This window comes from Fragaria vesca, linkage group LG6 (assembly GCF_000184155.1).
Source record: "Fragaria vesca subsp. vesca linkage group LG6, FraVesHawaii_1.0, whole genome shotgun sequence".
Lineage (NCBI taxonomy): Eukaryota > Viridiplantae > Streptophyta > Magnoliopsida > Rosales > Rosaceae > Fragaria > Fragaria vesca.
Window position 1 is genome coordinate 23,454,691 of NC_020496.1, and position 18,931 is coordinate 23,473,621.

Here is an 18,931-nt window from a genome sequence, read left to right on the forward strand (position 1 = left end):
GACCATCAACTATCTCCACTTTCCAAGAGTCCCATCACTACTTGCTGCTGCTATACACATGCACGAAAAAGAGGCCAATACAAACCCCCAGCCCCCCAGGCCCCTACTTCCCCATCAAAATCAATACTCGAATACTTCCACGACCAACTTAACTGCTTTCTTCGGACAATGACATTAGAGAGATGGAAATGGAAGAGTCGAGACAGCACAAACGGCCCCCATCCGCAACAATGTTTAAGTTCACAAAACCAATCACCCTAGCAATATTCTCGCTTATTGGCTGCATGGTACACACATATATGTCAAAAGGCCTCGAGAGACTGAGAGACCTCGTGAAATTCACATGGAACAGGACCTACATGACTCCACAGTCATTGATTTTGAAGCATTCATATTTAGATTTTGACCCACTACGGCTAGAGCAAGCAATTAAGCTTGAAGATTTTGTCATGCACAACCACTGGTCCATATCCTTAAGCAATTAAGCAATTAAGCTATTACAATTTTCTTTTCCTTGAAACAAAAAACTATCATAACACAACACTCGCTTTCGTCAAGATGGACATATTAAGAAAAAAAAATCCAAAGCCATAATATATAGACACAGCAATATATGTGAAGAAAAAAAAGCTGCAGCTAGCTAGCTTGCAGGAGTAGGACCCCAATACCATCTGAATCCCCAAACGCTAAACTCAAACACAATACCACCCAGCTTGGGGGGGGACGCCCCGCGGATCCCTCTCCGTCCATCTCTAACACTACTTCATTGCTGTGGGCTGTGGCTCACGTCATCTGTGTTTACATATATATATCTGACGTTTTACACAGCATTCATTTACACTGAAATGATATCAATCCCTGGCTGGCTAGTACATAGGTAAAAGGGTCTGATAATAGAGAGTTAAAACCTGTTCCTCTAAGTTCAAATGAAAATCTACCAGGTTTGGGAAAGTACGTATGTTCATGAAGATACATGTAAACTTCCTTCTGAGCATTCGTAGAATCAGAAAATACAAAAGAAGAACATTATAGATTTTGTATACAAAGCAATACAAATGTTAGAAACCAAGTCAGTATTAATATTATGCTGGATTAATTACAAAACACTACATGAACTATAATGTTATTTTCATTTTCATACCTAACTATCAAAAATTTGTATTTTCATACCCCAAGTTTCATTCCGTTAATATTTTGATACCTTAACCACTAACATTGTTAAATTTTGAGGGTCTTTTCGTCATTTCAATAAATGTATCATTTTTTACATTTACTTTAACAAAATAATTTATTTTTTGAGGTTATCAAAGACAATAAGTAGAACAATTTAATTTAGCAAAAATATTCAACAAAAAAACTCCAAAATTAAATATTTGTTTTTGCAACAATAGTGATAAAAGTTAGTAGAACTCTTGTTTGTATATATATTTCTCAGAGTTACATGTTAAGCAAAAAAAATAAAAAATTATATCTAGAAAATATCGAATATCGATGAAAATTTTATTAAATTTTATATAAAAATGGTATATTTAACCAAAAATATATTAAATATAAAATATTAGAAATATATGAAAATTAATATGCATGGATGCTTGTAAAAAACAGAAAGTTCGAGGAAATATCGAGGATATCGTGGATATTTTAGTCCGTGATCACAATAACTCATTGATTTGGGTAAAGAAATTGTGTTCTCGAGTTTGAACAATAGCAATGAAAAATATTTAATTTTAATAACAATTTCAATGTATAATTTTTAATTTTAATTACAAAGATATCATGAATTGACATAAATACCCTTGAATATTATCAAAATTTAACGGTGTTAGTGGTCAGGGTATCAAAATGCTAACGGAATAAAAATAATTAGGTATGAAAATAAAAATAACATCATAATTCGGGTGATGTTTTGTAATTAATCCTATTATGTTTTGACTATACCGCCTAAATGTTCCCCTTTAAATTCTGATCCCTTCCTCTCATTTCCACACACAACCTCTCACCTTTCCGGCCTTTTCCTCCATCTGTTCATAACATAGCCTCATAACGCTAATGGAGTCACCTCCACGCAGCTTCCACAAACAGAACAACATTGTCTGCCTCAAACTCTGCTTGCTTTTATTCATGGGCTGTGTACCAGATACAACCAACCTTAGTTACAGCCAATTTCTGGACACCCCGGCCATTATTCCATACAACTCCTCTGATATGGCATCACCTTTTCAAACACTAAGCCTTGATGGTTACTTGAGTTTTGACAACAACCATCATACAGCAAAGGACTTTGGCAACGTATACCATCACCTACCATCAGCAGTACTATATCCAAAATCTGTTTCCGATATCTCCTCCACAATAAAGCTCATATTTGAAATGGGTTCTGGTTCTGAGCTTACAGTTGCTGCTAGAGGACATGGTCACTCCTTTCATGGTCAAGCTCAAGCTCATCGAGGCGTAGTCATCAATATGGAATCACTTAAGGGATCTCCAGAGATGCAGGTTCATCTTGGACAGCAACCTTATGTGGATGTATCGGGTGGCGAGTTATGGATAAATATTTTGCATGAGACACTCAAACATGGGTTGGCACCAAAATCTTGGACAGATTATCTTCACCTTACCGTTGGCGGGACTTTGTCAAATGCCGGAATAAGTGGTCAGGCGTTCCGGCATGGACCCCAGATCAACAATGTCTATCAGCTGGAGGTTGTCACAGGTACATATTCAACAAAATGAGGATGTCCTGACAGTAGTATGTTGCATCACAATAAAAATGCATAGCAGTCATCATTTGAGAGAGAGAGAGAGAGAGAAAAGGGCAAGGGGTGTTTTGGTGATATAACCAATTGAAGAACTTACTCTCCTTTATACATCATAACATGTTTCGATTTTGACCACAACCTTTGTTCATGTAAGGAACATATGTAATACACTATGGAGCTCTAATTGCAGGAAAAGGAGACATAATTACCTGTTCAGGGAAGCAAGATCCAGAACTTTTCTATGCTGTTCTGGGAGGGCTAGGACAGTTTGGCATCATTACAAAGGCTAGAATTTCTCTTCAACCGGCACAAAAAATGGTATAAAGCACTTCCCACTTCAAAATAAGGTGCATAACTGTCTTAAGAATGTACCTTATTGTACTGTATTTTCCCAGGTTAAGTGGATCAGAGTGCTGTACTCAGACTTCTCATTGTTTTCAAAGGACCAAGAGCTTCTCATATCAGCTGAAAATTCATTTGACTACATCGAAGGATTTGTTATAATTAACAGAACAGGTCTTCTCAATAACTGGAGGTCTTCCTTCAATCCTAAAGATCCAATTCAAGCAAGCCAATTTAACTCGGATGGAAAAACACTCTACTGCCTAGAAATGGCCAAATATTTTAACCCAGAAGAAACTGATGTCATGGATCAGGTGAGACACTCCAAGTGAAACAAAAAGAAAATATACATGCCCGTTCTGGTGCGGACGTCCGCACTCAGCTTAAAGTGCGGACGTCCCTCCGTTCTCCTCCGTCCGGCGCCGACGACTGCGCGCCTCCACCCCAGCGTCCCCGATCACTTTCCTCCCCGGCAAGTCCACCGAATTCCAGTTCTCCGACGAGATCACCCAAAACTTCAAACAATATCGATCTCGCCGGAAAACTGGAATTCGGTGGACTCGCCGGGGAGGGAAAGTGGTCGAGGACGCTGCTGGAGTCCGCTGGGGTGGAGGCAGGCCGTCGTCGGCGCCGGACGGTGGCGAACGGAAGGACATCCGCACTTTAGGCCGAGTGTGGACGTCCGCTTTAGAATGTTTCTATATGTGTATATATATATTTATTTATTTATTTATTTATTTATATACTAAGGATGTCCTTATTTATTCTTACGGTACGGATTTCCACTTTATACTCACTTTTTAATGAAATTTTCACATCTTCACCGTCTAGTCTTTAGATATTAATATATAGATCATCTCTGCAAAATTTCAGCCAATTTAGTTATCATTAAGGCACTCAAAACTGCGTTTTTCTGTTATAAACATGAACGGTTTAAGTTCGACACAATTATGTTCGTCCATTGGTTTAATCGAATTTGAGTGCCTTAATGATAACCAAATTGGCTGAAATTTTACATAGATGATCTATATATTAGTATCTAAAGACTAGACGGTGGAGATGTGATTGAAAAGTGAGTCTAAAGTGGAAATTCACATCGTAAGAATAAATAAAGGCCTCCTTAGCCAAGAAAGCCTGTCTATATATATATATACACACACTATATTGTATTATCCCTCTCGCATGAGACAAGAATATATCAATTACTGAAGTACTTGTACAAACCTATATATGTTTATATGCAGATAATTAAGATTTTACTGTCAAAATTGCAATACATCCCATCCACCCTCTTCACCTCGGAAGTTTCCTTTGTAAACTTCCTTGAGAGAGTGCATTTGTCTGAGATAAAACTACGAGAAAAAGGATTATGGGAGGTTCCCCACCCCTGGATAAACCTTCTCATTCCTAAAAGCAAGATACATGAATTTGCTGAAGAGGTCTTCGGCAACATTCTCACAGACAATATCAACGGTCCTATCCTCATGTACCCAGTCAACAAAACCATGTACCTCTTCTACAGTTTTATGATTTCTAGTTTAAGTTCAGATTTTTCATAATGTCACACCTGACTTTTCTTATTGTATTACAGGTGGAACAACAAAACATCTTTGGTAACCCCCGATGAAGATGTTTTCTACCTAGTTGCATTCTTATCATCTGTGGTGCCATCTTCCACAGGAACTGATGGCTTTGATAAAATTTTAACTCTAAACAGAAGAATCTTACAGTACTCTGCTACAGCTAACCTGGGTATCAGGCAATATCTGCCCCATTATAGAACCCAAGAAGAGTGGCGAGCTCATTTTGGCTCTCAATGGAAAGTTTTCATACAGAGGAAGTCTTCTTATGACCCTTTGGCAATCCTTGCTCCTGGACAGAGGATCTTTAAAAAGGCGGTTCCCATCATATGAGACTGAAAATTTATATGAGCCACAAAGAGTGCCTCACATACAGAACTCATAATGGCGAAACCGTGAACCCATGACGGTTAAATCAGAATGCTCTTGAATTTCCAGATTTGTAGTATGCAACATAAGGACAAAGGGTTGCTGAGAAATTTTGATGAAACTACATAAGGAGAAATTATAGAATCAGTGCACATTGTTAATATAACTAATGACATTGATTCTGTAAGGTGTGTTCCTATCATATTATGCAAAAGATGCATGCGTTTACTTTCCCTGTTGGTTCCACGCACAGAGTACCATTGGATATTATCCAATGAAATATCATACAATCAACTTATCAAAGGATTAAAGTACGTCTACGATCAAAATACGTCCAACTTTTATGATAGCATATCCTGAGCATTCCATAAAACTTGAAGAACAAAAAAGTAGTAACATATAATGTACAACAAAACTTACATGTATGATAGGCTGGTAGCAACCAGCAACAACATGATTATCTTGTTCATCTAGCTTTTTGTCCAGCCTAGACCTGGTCTACAGATATCTCCCTGTGGTTCTTCATAGTCTCGAGCATCACGTATCGTAGCTTCAAAATCAGTAGAATCACTTGCGACAGGAAGAAAACTACTTATATCATCTCTAGCACCAAAGCCTCCAGCCCGTATAACATCATCAGATGTTATTGATGCCTCCATGTTTACTTCACCAGACGCATCTATATCGTCAGAAGGTACAATATCTTTTCCACCTCCCCAATCAACTGTATTAGCTTGCACTTTAGGATCTGGAGAACTTGAGAACGGGTTCAAATCAGGAATTTGATGTGTTACACCTTCTTCATTCATTTTCTGGTTTTCATCCATATCTGGAATGATCAAACAAACATGAATCAATTCATTCATTTTAGTTACATGGCAGACATGGAAGAGCATCAAATTATATATATATATATATATATATATATATATATATATATATATATATCTATTAATTTGTTTTTTTGGCCAACATTGGAGATGAAATATTGTTTATGAACACATGTAAGGGAAACCTATGGCTCGGAGAAACACATTAAAATTAAATAATTTGGTCATAAAAAACATAAACAGAAATATTAAGTCCAAAACTGCAAATTGAATGAAGAAAAAAAAATAAAAACAATAATTTAATAACTTCTAGAGTAAAGCAGCATCAAAACAAATCATTTTCAGTTGGGAATTTGAGATGGCAGAACAGAGGAAAAATAGATCACACTGTAACAAGTAGAATTTGACCTGTATGGAAAAATGGGAACAAGTTGGCCGTATTCTATGTCAATACAAGAAGCTTTGAAAGTTCTACAACTATTATTTGGGTATTATTATTCTTATGGAGCAGAATATTAAATTAAAGAAACAAACAAATTCATTCAATGAGACTGCAATAGTAACAAAAGAGTGAATAGAAAGATAAATGAAAACATGTTTAAATCTATCTATTAGAATAAAAAGTAGTAATGATGAGTAATAACAGAAGGCACTGCCATAATGAACTTAATACAGAGTAGTAAACACACCTATGACCAAAGCAAGAGATGGATGTAAAAGAAATGATAAAAGAGTCCAACCTAGACTAATATGAACCGAGTAATACAAAAGGCTTTAAACACAATGATAATACACGACTTCAATGTTGGCAACTCGACTGATAATCTAGGAACAATGTAAGGATATGGCGATGATAAGGATGAAATTTGATGTACTGTTTAAACTTCAGCATTAGGTTAAACTACAAACGAATTACATTACTATACTTGTGGTACAATAGTAAAGGAGAAATAAAAACCTTATATAATGCTAACTGAGGCCAAAATCTTCTCCTAGCTCCTCCTACCGTTACTCTAGATTATGTTGGCAATTCATGAATTTCAAATATGCAGTTAATATTTTATTGTTTTATATACAACAGCAGTGCATATTAAGCATTTGAAATGAACACGAAAATTTAATTTTAATGGCATATGGTATGTCTCTCTTGATGACATTGACCCTTTAAAAAGTTACCAAACTTTTTCGGTGACAATCGTATTGTGTTTGCCGAATATTTAATCATATAGGAGGTGCCAAAGTGCCAACTCCAATAGAGAAAACATGCCTTTAAAGAACTTCTCCCGTGAAAACTTGAGCAATACATGCATTAAAGACAATGTAGGGATTTAAAGGGACCATCTAAAAGGTAAACACTACTGATCTATATTACGAAATTCATCTTCCTTGTAACATCTAAACTACTCCTACACGAAAAGAAAACTTACCGATGTCCTCCCTTAAAACGTGTGCATGCAATTGTACACGAAGTGAATTCATCAGATACACTCTAATATGAACAAAGTACCTACCAAAAATTCCATGCCTGAAAAAAAAATAGCACAGGAAATACTTGAATGATCTATGAATAACAAGTACCATGCAGAACTTTATCTTGCTTGCACTCCATGTTGGATCAAATTGAAGTTCTGTGTTGCAGCTCTCTTCACTATAAGAGCCTTCAAAGTTTTTTCCGAACAAACCTAATACAACCACGGTAACTGGAAAGATTATATCACCATATACACTATCCAATAACACTAATATCCGGTAAAGTGAGTAGAAGCGCTTGATATGGAGCAGAAATATAAATAAACAAAAGGACCCTAAACATAAACAGTGATACATTGCGACCTTCTCATAGTAAAATACAATAGTTACTTTCAGAAGAAGACATCGCCACACACCAGCTATAAGCACATACAAACTTACAGTGTGAACCTGTTCAAATAATTGCATGTAAAATAAAACAATTACAAATGGCTCCAAAACTTAACTGGACACTGAATCTGGCAAAATTATGTCAATAAAAAAATAAAAAAAAATCCATGAAGCTAGTGCAAGAGAAATATGATCGATAATTGGTTCGTAGGAAACCAACCAGATGCTTCATGCCTCAGTTAAAGCAAAATAGAAAAGACATAGAACAGGGTAGCTAGGGACTTTAAACACAGAAGAAACAAATCACATATAATACAGAACTCCTACAGATCCCAGAAGTTTAGAAAAACATGGCCGCAAGTACGTAGGCAAGAAACTGAATTATGTCAAAAATGAAATTCATTAATTTCTCTTAGCAGCCATGAATCTTGGACTTTAAGCAGTTCATGTCTTGGAATTGGACTCGACTTTGCACCTTAAGTTTTCTCCTCTTTCTTCTTATTTTTCCTATACCCTCATGTGCGCCCTAGACTAGTTGTGAAGCTTCGAGTATAATCCCAAAAGACTCTAAACTCACAACTCATGTCTAATATAAACACTTTAAACAGTAGAAAGCAGCAGTAGGATATATACATGGTAACGATGCGTACCTGGGAGCAGGAGCGGAAGTGAGACTGAGGCTCTGCTCTGATTTGCAATTGAAGACTGGGTGTGTTGATGGATGGATTGGATATTTTTGCAATTGGAAATAGGGTCGGCGGCAGAGTGAAGAGTTCAACGTGTCCTCTTTCTTCTAGGACACGTTTAGTGAGGCTTTCTGGTTGCGCTGCCGGGTATGGCTCCGACCCGAACCAACAATGCTTTTAACTTTTTAAGTAGAGAGAAATTGTTTTTATTTTTTATTTTTTATTTTTTAACCAAACAACAAAATAGAGAAACACTTTGATTTCGTTAATTAAATTTTGATGGCTCATTCGTTAACAACACTCAAGCATCTCCAGGGTTTGTCATTAGAATTGCCAGGGACTGATTATTGCTTCTACAAAACATCTTGGACACTTTAATGTTCTGATTACTTGAAGATTTTAATTGACTGCATCAACAAGAAAATTGCAACCTCGTGAAGAATCACAACTTTAGTCCATGATGCTAGGATGTTGACCGCCAAGTTCCAGTATATTGAGTTCACTCATATTTGAAGGGAAGTTAAATTTGTGGCATATATTTTAACATCTTTTGGTCATTCTATGTTATTTTGACTTTCTTAGTTTAAACTATGTTAAAAGATTTTCTTCGCATTTTTCTTTTCTTACATAGAAACAAAATAGAGAACAAAAAATAGAGAAACACGTCACTAAATTTAAATTGCCTTGTACCACATTGGTCTCAAGTATGTAGTGCACGACTGAAAACGGAAAGCCGCCCCGCTCTCTTTCTCTCTCTCTCTCTGCAGCTTCGAGACCCAATAAAACCCCTAAACGGAACTCTTTTTTCTCATTTTATTCAATTTCGTATTCCATCCCAACGCGATTCCGAAACCCTAATATTCCATCTTAAACTGCGCCGGAAATGTCGCCGGCGGCGGCGGACTTCCGGTCCCCGATTACCTCCCCACTATCCAAACCCTCCGCCCATCCTCAAAACCCCTCGGACGAGACGCCTTCCTCTAACCCCTTCAATTTCAATGCTCTCGGCTCCGACGGTCCAAATGTGCCGTCACGATCAGCTCGGTCGCGGCCGAGGCTGGTGAAGCATAGGAAGCAGCACGCGAGGTCGAGAACTTGGCTGGCCGAGCCGGGCCCGGAGCTCAACCCGTTTCGCTCGGTAAGTGCTGCTGATACTAGTGCTTCTAATCAGTTCACTTTTTCGAGTGTTGGTGAGGGCTTTGTGTTTGGCGCTAAATTGAGCGGTATTGGTGAGAAGGCTGGGGATGGTGGAGATTTCAATGAACTTGAGAGTGTCGCTAATCAGGATGATTTGGGACCGAGTTCTAGGGAGAGTGGAGCAGCTAAGACTGATGCAAATTTGAGTAGCGAAAATGGAGAATCTGCTGGATATGTTGAGAATCTTGGTGACTCAGGGTGTAGTTCAAATGTAGGGGAACGTGAATATTGTGAAAATGAGGGGACTGAGAGTCAGGGAACTGGTAATGAAGCTGAGGGAAGGAGCTATAGTGGTGTTGGTTTTGTGTTTGGTTCCAGTTGGGGAGGTTCAAGTTCATGTTTTCATTCGCTAAAGAACGACTCTAGTGGAAATGTGGAAAATTTGGTCGATGAAGTTGGCAGCAAGATGAAAGCTGATTCTTTCAAATTTAATAATGGGGAGCGCTCGTGCTCAAACAAGGTTCATGAGGAGGGAAGTTTTGCATTTGGAAGTGGGGGCTTGACGGATTCCAAGCTACCTAATTGTCAAGGTGAGGTGAAACCAAGTGATGAAGATTTAGGAGATTGCAAGTCCAAGTCAAACAGTCTGAATGATAAACTGAGTTCTGATTTCAGTGGCAAGTGTAAGCTTGTATTTGAAAGTTGTGAGGTAACTGATGCATCTAGTCATAAAAGTACTAACCATGTTGTTTTTGGAAGCGAGAATAACACGGCTGGTACCACTGGAGCGACTTCTAGTTCTGCTCAGTTTACATTTCAGACGGGTCTTGGCGTCCAAACAAATGGTTGTGCTTCGAAAGCATCATCTGCGGGTGGAGTGAAAGGTAAAGATGGAAGTATCTTTACTAGCTCTCTAGACGGATTTGGTGTGTGCTTTGAGGACTTCAACACTCCATTGCGGTTTTCTTCTTGTCTCAAAGAAACTCTAATTCCTGAAATAAATAAAGCGAACATCAATGTGAAGGGTAGATCAGTTAGGGACAAAAGATCAAGGAAGACAAGGGCAAAGTTGAAGAAACCTTCTCTGAGTAAGCAACGGCCAGCTCAGGATAATGTTCCCAAGGAAAGTAGTTGCCAAGGAACCCCAGACTCTCCTGGTTGTTGCTCCCCCATGGATTTCTCTCCTTATGGAGAAACTATAGTTGTTGATCCACATTTAAGGGAATCCTCTGCAACGTCTAATGATTCCATCCACCTAGGCAGTGATACTGCACCTTCTGTCTCCGATGCAACAGTTACTATTGGACCTAATGGTGATGAGGGAGAATTGGCTGCTAAAGGTGATCACATATATGGAAAGGCCGTTGACGAGAATTCTGGTCATTATGGTGAAAGAATATTTGTTAACCATTGTTCCACTAAAGGGTCTGGTTCTGGAGCTGAAACTCCCTGCTTTAGCTCCAAAAATGAGCATGTCAACGGTATCAGTCGTGCTGGTAAGGATTCACAAGACGTTAGAGCTGATTTTGGTCTGAATGTAGAGAATCAAGAACAGGATTGTGGAACACCGTGTTTTGCTTCTGGTTTTGAAAATATGGAGAAGAAACCATTCACCTTTGTTGCGTCATCTTCTGCAGAACGAAGTCCAATAGTGGCAAGGCGTCTACTTCGCAGAGTGAAAAATAAGAAGAAAGTCGGTTGTAATACATTTGTTATAACTCCAAGTACAAATGTTGAGTTTGGAGCTGACAAATCTGCACCCCACTCTAGCACATCATTGTCTTCTGATGTGGTAGAAAAACCTGAGCCGCATGAACAAGTTACGAAAGTGCATATCCCTTCTACTGATGCAACTCATGAGACTTGTGAGAAGTGGCGAATCAGGTGATTATATTTAATGACTGGTGTTAATTTCCTAAAAGAACTATCTCTTTGAAATAGTTTCTTGGACCATTGGCTGTTTGGATATGATTTTTAATTGTCATATTTATATTGCAGATTTTTTTTTTTTTTTGTCTCAATTGGAGATTGTTTTCATGTTCTCTCACATACGTAACAATTTGATTTCTTGCAGGGGCAACAAAGCTTATAGGAACAAAGACTTTTCGAAAGCTGAAGAATTTTACACACAGGGAATAGTTTCTGTTCCTTCAAGTGAAAGGTCGGGAAGCTGCCTTAAGCCCCTTTTACTATGCTATAGCAATCGAGCGGCAACACGGATGTATATGGGCAAGATAAGGGAAGCTTTAGGGGACTGTATGATGGCTACTGCGCTAGACCCCAACTTTCTCAAAGTTCAAATGAGAGCTGCAAAGTAAGTCTTGGTTCCCTTCTTAAAAACATTGACCCTAGTTATAGCTAACAAAGGTTCTTGAAATTTTCTCATTTTCTGATTATTATATTGTAATTTTTTTTTTTTTTTTTTTTTTATGAATTTTAAGCTTTGAAGCATACATTGAGTTTCAAATTGCTAAACTCCTCATAAACTCCATTTGAGGGTTGTAACTGTCATTTTGTTTGTGGAGTATATGGTCTATTCATATCAAGCTAGATATCATCTGGTATTTTGCTGCATCGTTGCTCTCCTGATTGATGCAATATTAAATATGTTTATCTTCACATGATTCGTTTTTTGGCTCTCAGTTTTCATCTTCTTCTGGGTGAAGTTGAAAATGCACAACGGTACTTCAATAATTGCTTGGAATTCGGAACTGGTGTGTGTTTGGATCGAAGAATTGTAATAGATTCTGCTGATGGCATACAGAAGGCTCAGGTACTGCATCTTTTCCTGTCATACTTTTGGGATGGAGGATGTAAGAACTTCATTAATCCTGTCTATCAATTTGTTATTATAGCTCGAGTGTGGTGAGTGTTATTTCAAGCCGAGGAAAAACAGAGAAGAGTGACGGAGAAATATTTATTTTTCTGAAAATGTTTGATATTGAGTATCATGCAGTATGAGCTTGTAGGTTTATAGGTCTGGGTGTAAATTATGAGAGCTGTGGTTGGATAAGTTAATTGAGATCATTTTAGGGATGCAGTGTCTGCCACCCACCCCCCCCCCCCCCAAAAAAACTATATATATATCTTTTGTTACTGTTCTTTTTCACATCCACCTAACTTAGTTATTGTCCTCCAACTTAATGGCCAAACACACGTGGGTGGGGAGAAACATAATTTTGAGACGTGGTGGGGGTGGGGATGAATTTGACATCTTGTGGGATAGAATCCGCTTCTTGCATCTTTTATTGGCTTCAGTTTCTTGGGTATTAAGAAGAGCTCCATTTTGGCAATTCATTGGATGAACGCAGCATCTTTTCAATTCTTTGATTGGTATTTGTGCTGTTGTTTCTAGGAGTTCACTTATTGTGCCTGGGCCACTTATTGTGAGATTTCTTTTTGAATCAATAATTCTGTTGTTACCAAAAAGACAAAAGAAAAATGGAACTTCAAAATGCAACTTATCTGCACTCATGTTCAACAAGAGCAAGTATAAGACAATTTAGCAAACTATTCCCGGTAGCATTCTCATTGTGGATTTTCAAATGAAAGCCAAAGCATCTACCTGTTACTCTAGCTTCTCTGTTGTCTTTTGACATGATGTATGTGGTCTTCAGTTCATATATACTTAGTCTTCATATGCTTGGGGAATCTAATGAAAATGATCTATGTAATCTCTTATTTGCAGAAAGTGACTGAGTATATGAATCGCTCTGCCAAGCTTCTTGAACAGAAAACTACAGATGCGGCTCTTAGTGCCTTGGAAATAGTTTCTGAGGCCTTGTGTATTAGTGACTACTCAGAAAAGTTACTTGAAATGAAGGCAGAGGCTCTGTGTATGGTATGTCTCTGTGAACATATTAGTCTTTACTTGTTTATTTAGTTTATTTTATTAAATCAATTCGTCTTTTGGTGGTTGGTTACTCTTGTAGAAGTAACTGATTGGTGGTCTAAGTAGTTTCTGTTTTTTTATTGGTCACTTACAGTTGAGGAGATATGAAGAGGCAATTCAACTGTGTGAACATAGTATGTGTTTTGCTGAGAAGAACTTTTCTTCGCTGAACAGTGTAGTAAATATGGATGGTGCCGGATGTGAAGATCATCCATATGCTAGGTTGTGGAGGTGGTTCTTCATATCCAAGTCTTACTTCCATTTGGGAAGGTTTGAGGCAGCTCTTAATTTACTTGAGAAGCTAGAGCAAGTGGGATCTATCAAAGACAGGTAATACACTGTAGTCTGGACTATTTATGGACAATCTATCTCTTGAACAATTCTTTTTGATTAGAATGGTGGTCCTCTATTATGAAAGTGCTACTCGCTCTTGGGAGTGTGATAGTCTCCATTTCATAACCCTAGTAGTCTCTTTTCATCAAGACTGGTTGATGAGGTCTTCACAACCACTATAGTTGGTATCTTTTCATTCCTATAATGGGTGGTTTTAAAATTGAAAGAAAGTGGGTAATAGAAAATTTCTTTGATGCATAACCAATTCTATAGTTTCAAGTCCAATCTGGACTTTCGTTTTATTAATGTTATGGCTAGAATATACTGAGTCAAAATTTAACTACAGGTATGAGAGTAAGAACTTGGAATCATCAATTTCATTAGCTGCCACCATACGTGAACTGTTAAGCCACAAGGTAAGCTCTCTTTTGCTTCAATGTATTATCTCAGTTGAATGGAGGATCAGTAGGCAACCATATGAATACGGTCACCTAGTTCTCATGCTTAATATGTGATGTACGTGTTACTTCAATTATGAAGCATCTAATTGTAAGTTGTAACATATGCTGAGTGACTTTCGTAAGTACAAAAGAGAAGTTTAATTGCAGTATTCCTGCTGACTTCCATGTCTAACCTTCTTTAAGATAAATGCTGGTCATTCTAATGTACTGTAACATTTAATGTACACGGGTATATATATTGATGAAGATTGACTTGAACAAGGTTCAGCTATCAGTGTACTGAATTGTTTCTGCTTGTCATATAGAACATTTGCAGTCATCTTTAAAGTTCACTGAGTGACTTCCATGTCTCATCCCTAAGAGAAATGCCGGTCATTCTAATTTACCGTAACAGTTAATGTACACATGTATATGTAATGGTAAAATAATGATTTGAATAAGGTTCAGCTCACTTCAGCTAATTGTTTCTGCGCATCGTTTAGAGCATTTTCATTTATTTTTGTAGTTCAAACTGGAAGTATGAATTAATCATATACTATCTTTCAAAACACAGGACGCAGGGAATGACGCATTTAGATCCGGAAAACATACAGAAGCAGTGGAACATTATACTGTTGCTTTGTCTCGCAATATTGGATCTCGGCCATTTTCTGCAATCTGTTTGTGCAACCGTGCTGCAGCACATCAAGCTTTGGGACAAATTACTGATGCCATTGCTGACTGCAGTCTTGCAATAGCTCTTGATGGAAATTACGCTAAGGTATACCTTATAGTCATATGCTGTTTTACTTTTAGTAATTGTTGATTGATAGCTGATGGACCTTAGGCTGATATCTGATATACCAGTCGGGACAAATGCGTGTAACTGATTGAGTTCATTATTGGGGCTCTTATGTTTGAGCTGCAATGCTATTACTTTGATCTATATACCTGTAGTGGAACAAGTTTTGTAATTGTTTTTCCTAATTTTTCCAAAAGAAGAAAAAAAAGGTGAAAGCAAGTTAATACAATTGATTTTACTGTTTCCTTGTACATGGTCACCCTTGCCTACCTTAACTATGATTTGTAGGACAGGCAGTGTGCGGTAAAGTGAACAGTTGTGATTTTATAAAATGAACTGATCATCACTAGCACAGAATTGCTCTAAACGTGAACAGTTATGTGATTTTATCGACTTGTCATCCGGCTCTTAACAGGCAGTTTCTAGAAGAGCTACCTTACATGAGATGATACGAGACTATGGACAGGCTGCTAGTGATCTCCAAAGACTTATATTTGTACTGGAAAACCAATCTGGTGACAAGGCCAAAGAACCTAACTCACAAGGTAGCTCCACAGGTCGCACACAAGAATTAAGGAATGCTTATCGACATATGCCTTTAATGGAAGAAGAAGCTAAGAAAGGAATCCCCTTCAATTTTTACATCATTCTGTAAGTTCTTAAACCATTAATGTTTTTATGATTCGGCAATCAAAATGCCTTGTTCATATTTGATGTCAAACAACCTAGTTGTTTTTATTCAATCTGTATCGTTAGAGGTTCAAGAATTATTCATAGAAAAATGAACTAAATAAAAAGTTTTTATGTTCTAATTTCTGACTAATAGATAGAAATTTCTGGAATGGGTATCAAAAACTTACTTTGTTCAAAAACATACTTTTGAAAACTGAAGCTAAAAGGCTTCAAAACGTTAAACTTTAATGACACAAGAGCGGTTAGGTTTATTCCTTCGAAGAAATCAAAGGTCCAAAAGTATAAATGGAGAACTCTATGCTCCGGTTGTGGGCAGTTATGTCATTGTTAAAGCTAACTAAGAGTTTTCTTACTACTTTAAAACGGTAAATTTTAGATATAAATTCGAAATAATTGTTGCACTTTTACAAGCAGATTGTTATTGTTGACTAGTTGAGTTCGATGTGCAATCTTATTTTTTGGAGCCTTATGTAAATCTCTGCTAACTTTAATCTCAATTCACAGGGGAATTAAACCATCTGACTCAAGTGCTGACATTAAGAAGGCTTATCGTAAGGCTGCTCTGAAGCATCATCCTGACAAGGTTTCAAACTTCTATATAATCTTCCTTGATAAAGTCGTGCTTGATGATGTTATTGACGATACTTTTTCTTATCTTTCTCCTTTTGCTGTCTTTATTGATGTAGGCTGGTCAGTTCTTGGCAAGAAGTGAGAGTGGAGATGAAGGGCGACTCTGGAAAGAAATCTCTCTTGAGGTTCACAAGGATGCTGACAGACTCTTTAAAATGATTGGAGAGGCATATGCAGTACTTTCAGATCCCAACAAGGTGTTTCTTCCCTTGATAATCTTACTTGAGAGTTATTTATTGAAAATAAATGAATAATTGACCAGCACCAGGGAACCATTTTTTTGCTTCTTTGCATACTATAGATCATATATCTTATAACCTACCGAATATATCAATTTCGCCAGGTCCTAGCAAGTATACATTTGTTATCTCTTTAAGACTCCAAATGTTCTCTTTTTCATGCCATTTTCACAAATTCAGTTTTAAAATTGTCCAGCAACTGTTTTTTTTTTTTTTTTACCTTTACAGTAAGCTTTTCCATTTTACATCCTTTTTGTTTTATCCTTATAACCATGTGTAGAGTTAGATGTTACTTCATTATTCTAAGTGTTATACCTGTCACATAAGTCAGCAATGATTATAGTTTGATGTTTAGAATAGATGACAATAATAGCATATCCTGTTTGAGTCCCGTAAGTTTGTTAGAAGTGCAGATACTTCAATGAAGACGTAGCCCTAACCAAAATCTTATTTTTCTACTAACAGCGCTCAGAATATGATTTTGACGAAGACATAAGAAAATCAGCAAAGGAAAGCAAGGATCACGGCATCTACAGAAAACCTTCAGATGTTCAGAGTCCTAGACGCAGCAGTAATAGAAAACCAGATTTCTATAGCTCTCCATTTGAGAGAAGCTCTTATTGTCGGAACAGTAGGGAGAGTTGGAGGACATATGGAGATTCATTTTCACGTTGGTAAAAGGAACTTGAGAATTGAGTTCTTCTGTACAAGTTTTTTGCTGGTTTTGAAGTGGCCCTAGGATCCATAGCCAGTTAATTGGGAATTTGGTTCTGGCCTGGTGATCAGCCGATCAAGAATTACTTCCATATGTATGAATGCATCCATTCAAAAGCACCGGCCTTCTATGGATATGGATATCTTGAGTTTGGTATCCATATAATCTACAGAAATACAGATGAGGTAAATCAGCTTATCTCAATTCCACAGTAATGTTTGGATATATAACTTGCTACTGTCAGCAGATGACTTGTGCCCGCACCTCTGATCTTCTGCAAGAGCTAGCCGGGATAGAAGAGATTTCTGAGTTTGCTGGGAGAAAAATAGGACAAGTTGTAAGGTCCATTTGTGTCTATATATAAACGATTTTCTTTTCATTGGTAATTTGTTTGTACTACCAATGTTATAATTATAATTGCACTGCATAATGGAAAAGTTGTTCCTTGCTAGTGGTAGACTAGTCATTTGCTTCTCATCTCCAATGTATTTGGTTCTTCACGTTACAGATAATGGGTGATTGAAAAAGAAAAAAGAAAAAGAAAGAATTAACCCAATGAACAAACAAGGGAAGAACCAGTGGAACAAACCAACCAAGAGACACAATTAAGAAACATAAGCTTTCAAATGCCATAGAGCCCTCAATGCTAGTGAGGTATCAATATTCAAAGATGAAGGATAACACCTCAAAAAGTAGGCTTTAGCACCCCGTTTTTACTTGTGTTTCAAATTACCTATCTAGGTTTTTTATTTTGTGTGATTCAAATCACCTAGCTAGGTTGGTATTAGCAGTATCACTGTATCACAAGCTTTTTGTTTCATATCAACTACCTATATATTTGAGTAGGTAGTGTGCTCTGTTGTGATGCTTTGATCATTGATCACAACATTTGGTTTCCCTGTGCTTCTGATCATAGCCACTATGACACTATATATACTTGCACCATTCTACCTTGGTTCCTCCACCTGCAAGCAATTTAGCTCGATCGTTTAGTTGAAAATGGCATTGGCTGCAGCAATCTTTCTGTTTTCTCTTTTCTATTCCCATGTTCTCAATGCTGATGAGCCTTACTACCAATATTTGCAACTATCTTTCCTAAACCCTCGGTCCGCAAAAAAAACAGGTAACTCAAGATCATTTTTCCTTACATGGCCTTTGGCCTACAAACTTAGTCTTTCTCCTGAGCCTATCAGACATGCTTAATTGTTGGCCACCTCTTCCTCCGGTGGCCTCTACATTTGATTCATCTACCGCGGTGGGTTCTTTTTTTACTCCTAACTAATTTGCTTATTTTAATCATATATTTCTAACTAGTGTCCCTCTTCTTCCCTAATCGCTTGAAATCAGACTTAGCACTTGATGGTCCAACATTGTTGACCCGGCGGCGCCGCCAAACCTACCCGTCTCACTAATAACCAGTTTTGGGATCAAGAATATACCAAGCATGGTAGATGCACTAGATTAGATTTTAGTCCAAAGAACTCTTTTTAACTTGGCGGATACTTGGTTTAACCATATTGGCTTAGACAATGATCATGGATTGACAAAGATGGCAAGGAGTCGTTCTGGGTTGGACTCAACCACTTGGCTGACTTGACAGATGAGGAGCTCAGCGATCTGTTCT

The 18,931-nt window shown here is 37.6% G+C and overlaps 3 protein-coding genes across 3 annotated transcripts; 2 read left to right on the forward strand and 1 right to left on the reverse strand.

Moving 5' to 3' along the window:
• Window positions 1-2,049: 2,049 nt before the first annotated feature.
• On the forward strand, window positions 2,050-5,014 carry LOC101294496 (cytokinin dehydrogenase 1-like). Its single transcript, XM_004305659.1, has 5 exons — window positions 2,050-2,713; window positions 2,950-3,077; window positions 3,155-3,415; window positions 4,346-4,608; window positions 4,693-5,014. Exons 1-5 carry the CDS (start codon window positions 2,050-2,052, stop codon window positions 5,012-5,014), a joined length of 1,638 nt encoding a protein of 545 aa, XP_004305707.1.
• Window positions 5,015-5,414: 400 nt separating this feature from the next.
• LOC101304307 lies at window positions 5,415-8,477 on the reverse strand. The gene is made up of 3 exons (XM_004303584.1): window positions 8,391-8,477; window positions 7,459-7,562; window positions 5,415-5,879 (listed from the first exon to the last, which is right to left on the reverse strand). The coding sequence occupies exons 2-3, from the start codon at window positions 7,487-7,489 to the stop codon at window positions 5,521-5,523; spliced, it is 390 nt and encodes a 129-aa protein (XP_004303632.1). The 5' UTR covers window positions 7,490-7,562; window positions 8,391-8,477; the 3' UTR covers window positions 5,415-5,520.
• Window positions 8,478-9,141: 664 nt separating this feature from the next.
• LOC101304598 lies at window positions 9,142-17,784 on the forward strand. The gene is made up of 11 exons (XM_004303585.1): window positions 9,142-11,447; window positions 11,638-11,877; window positions 12,207-12,336; window positions 13,252-13,404; window positions 13,550-13,785; window positions 14,135-14,204; window positions 14,803-15,009; window positions 15,446-15,681; window positions 16,228-16,306; window positions 16,410-16,550; window positions 17,058-17,784. The coding sequence occupies exons 1-11, from the start codon at window positions 9,310-9,312 to the stop codon at window positions 17,268-17,270; spliced, it is 3,843 nt and encodes a 1,280-aa protein (XP_004303633.1). The 5' UTR covers window positions 9,142-9,309; the 3' UTR covers window positions 17,271-17,784.
• The last annotated feature ends 1,147 nt before the right edge of the window (window positions 17,785-18,931 follow it).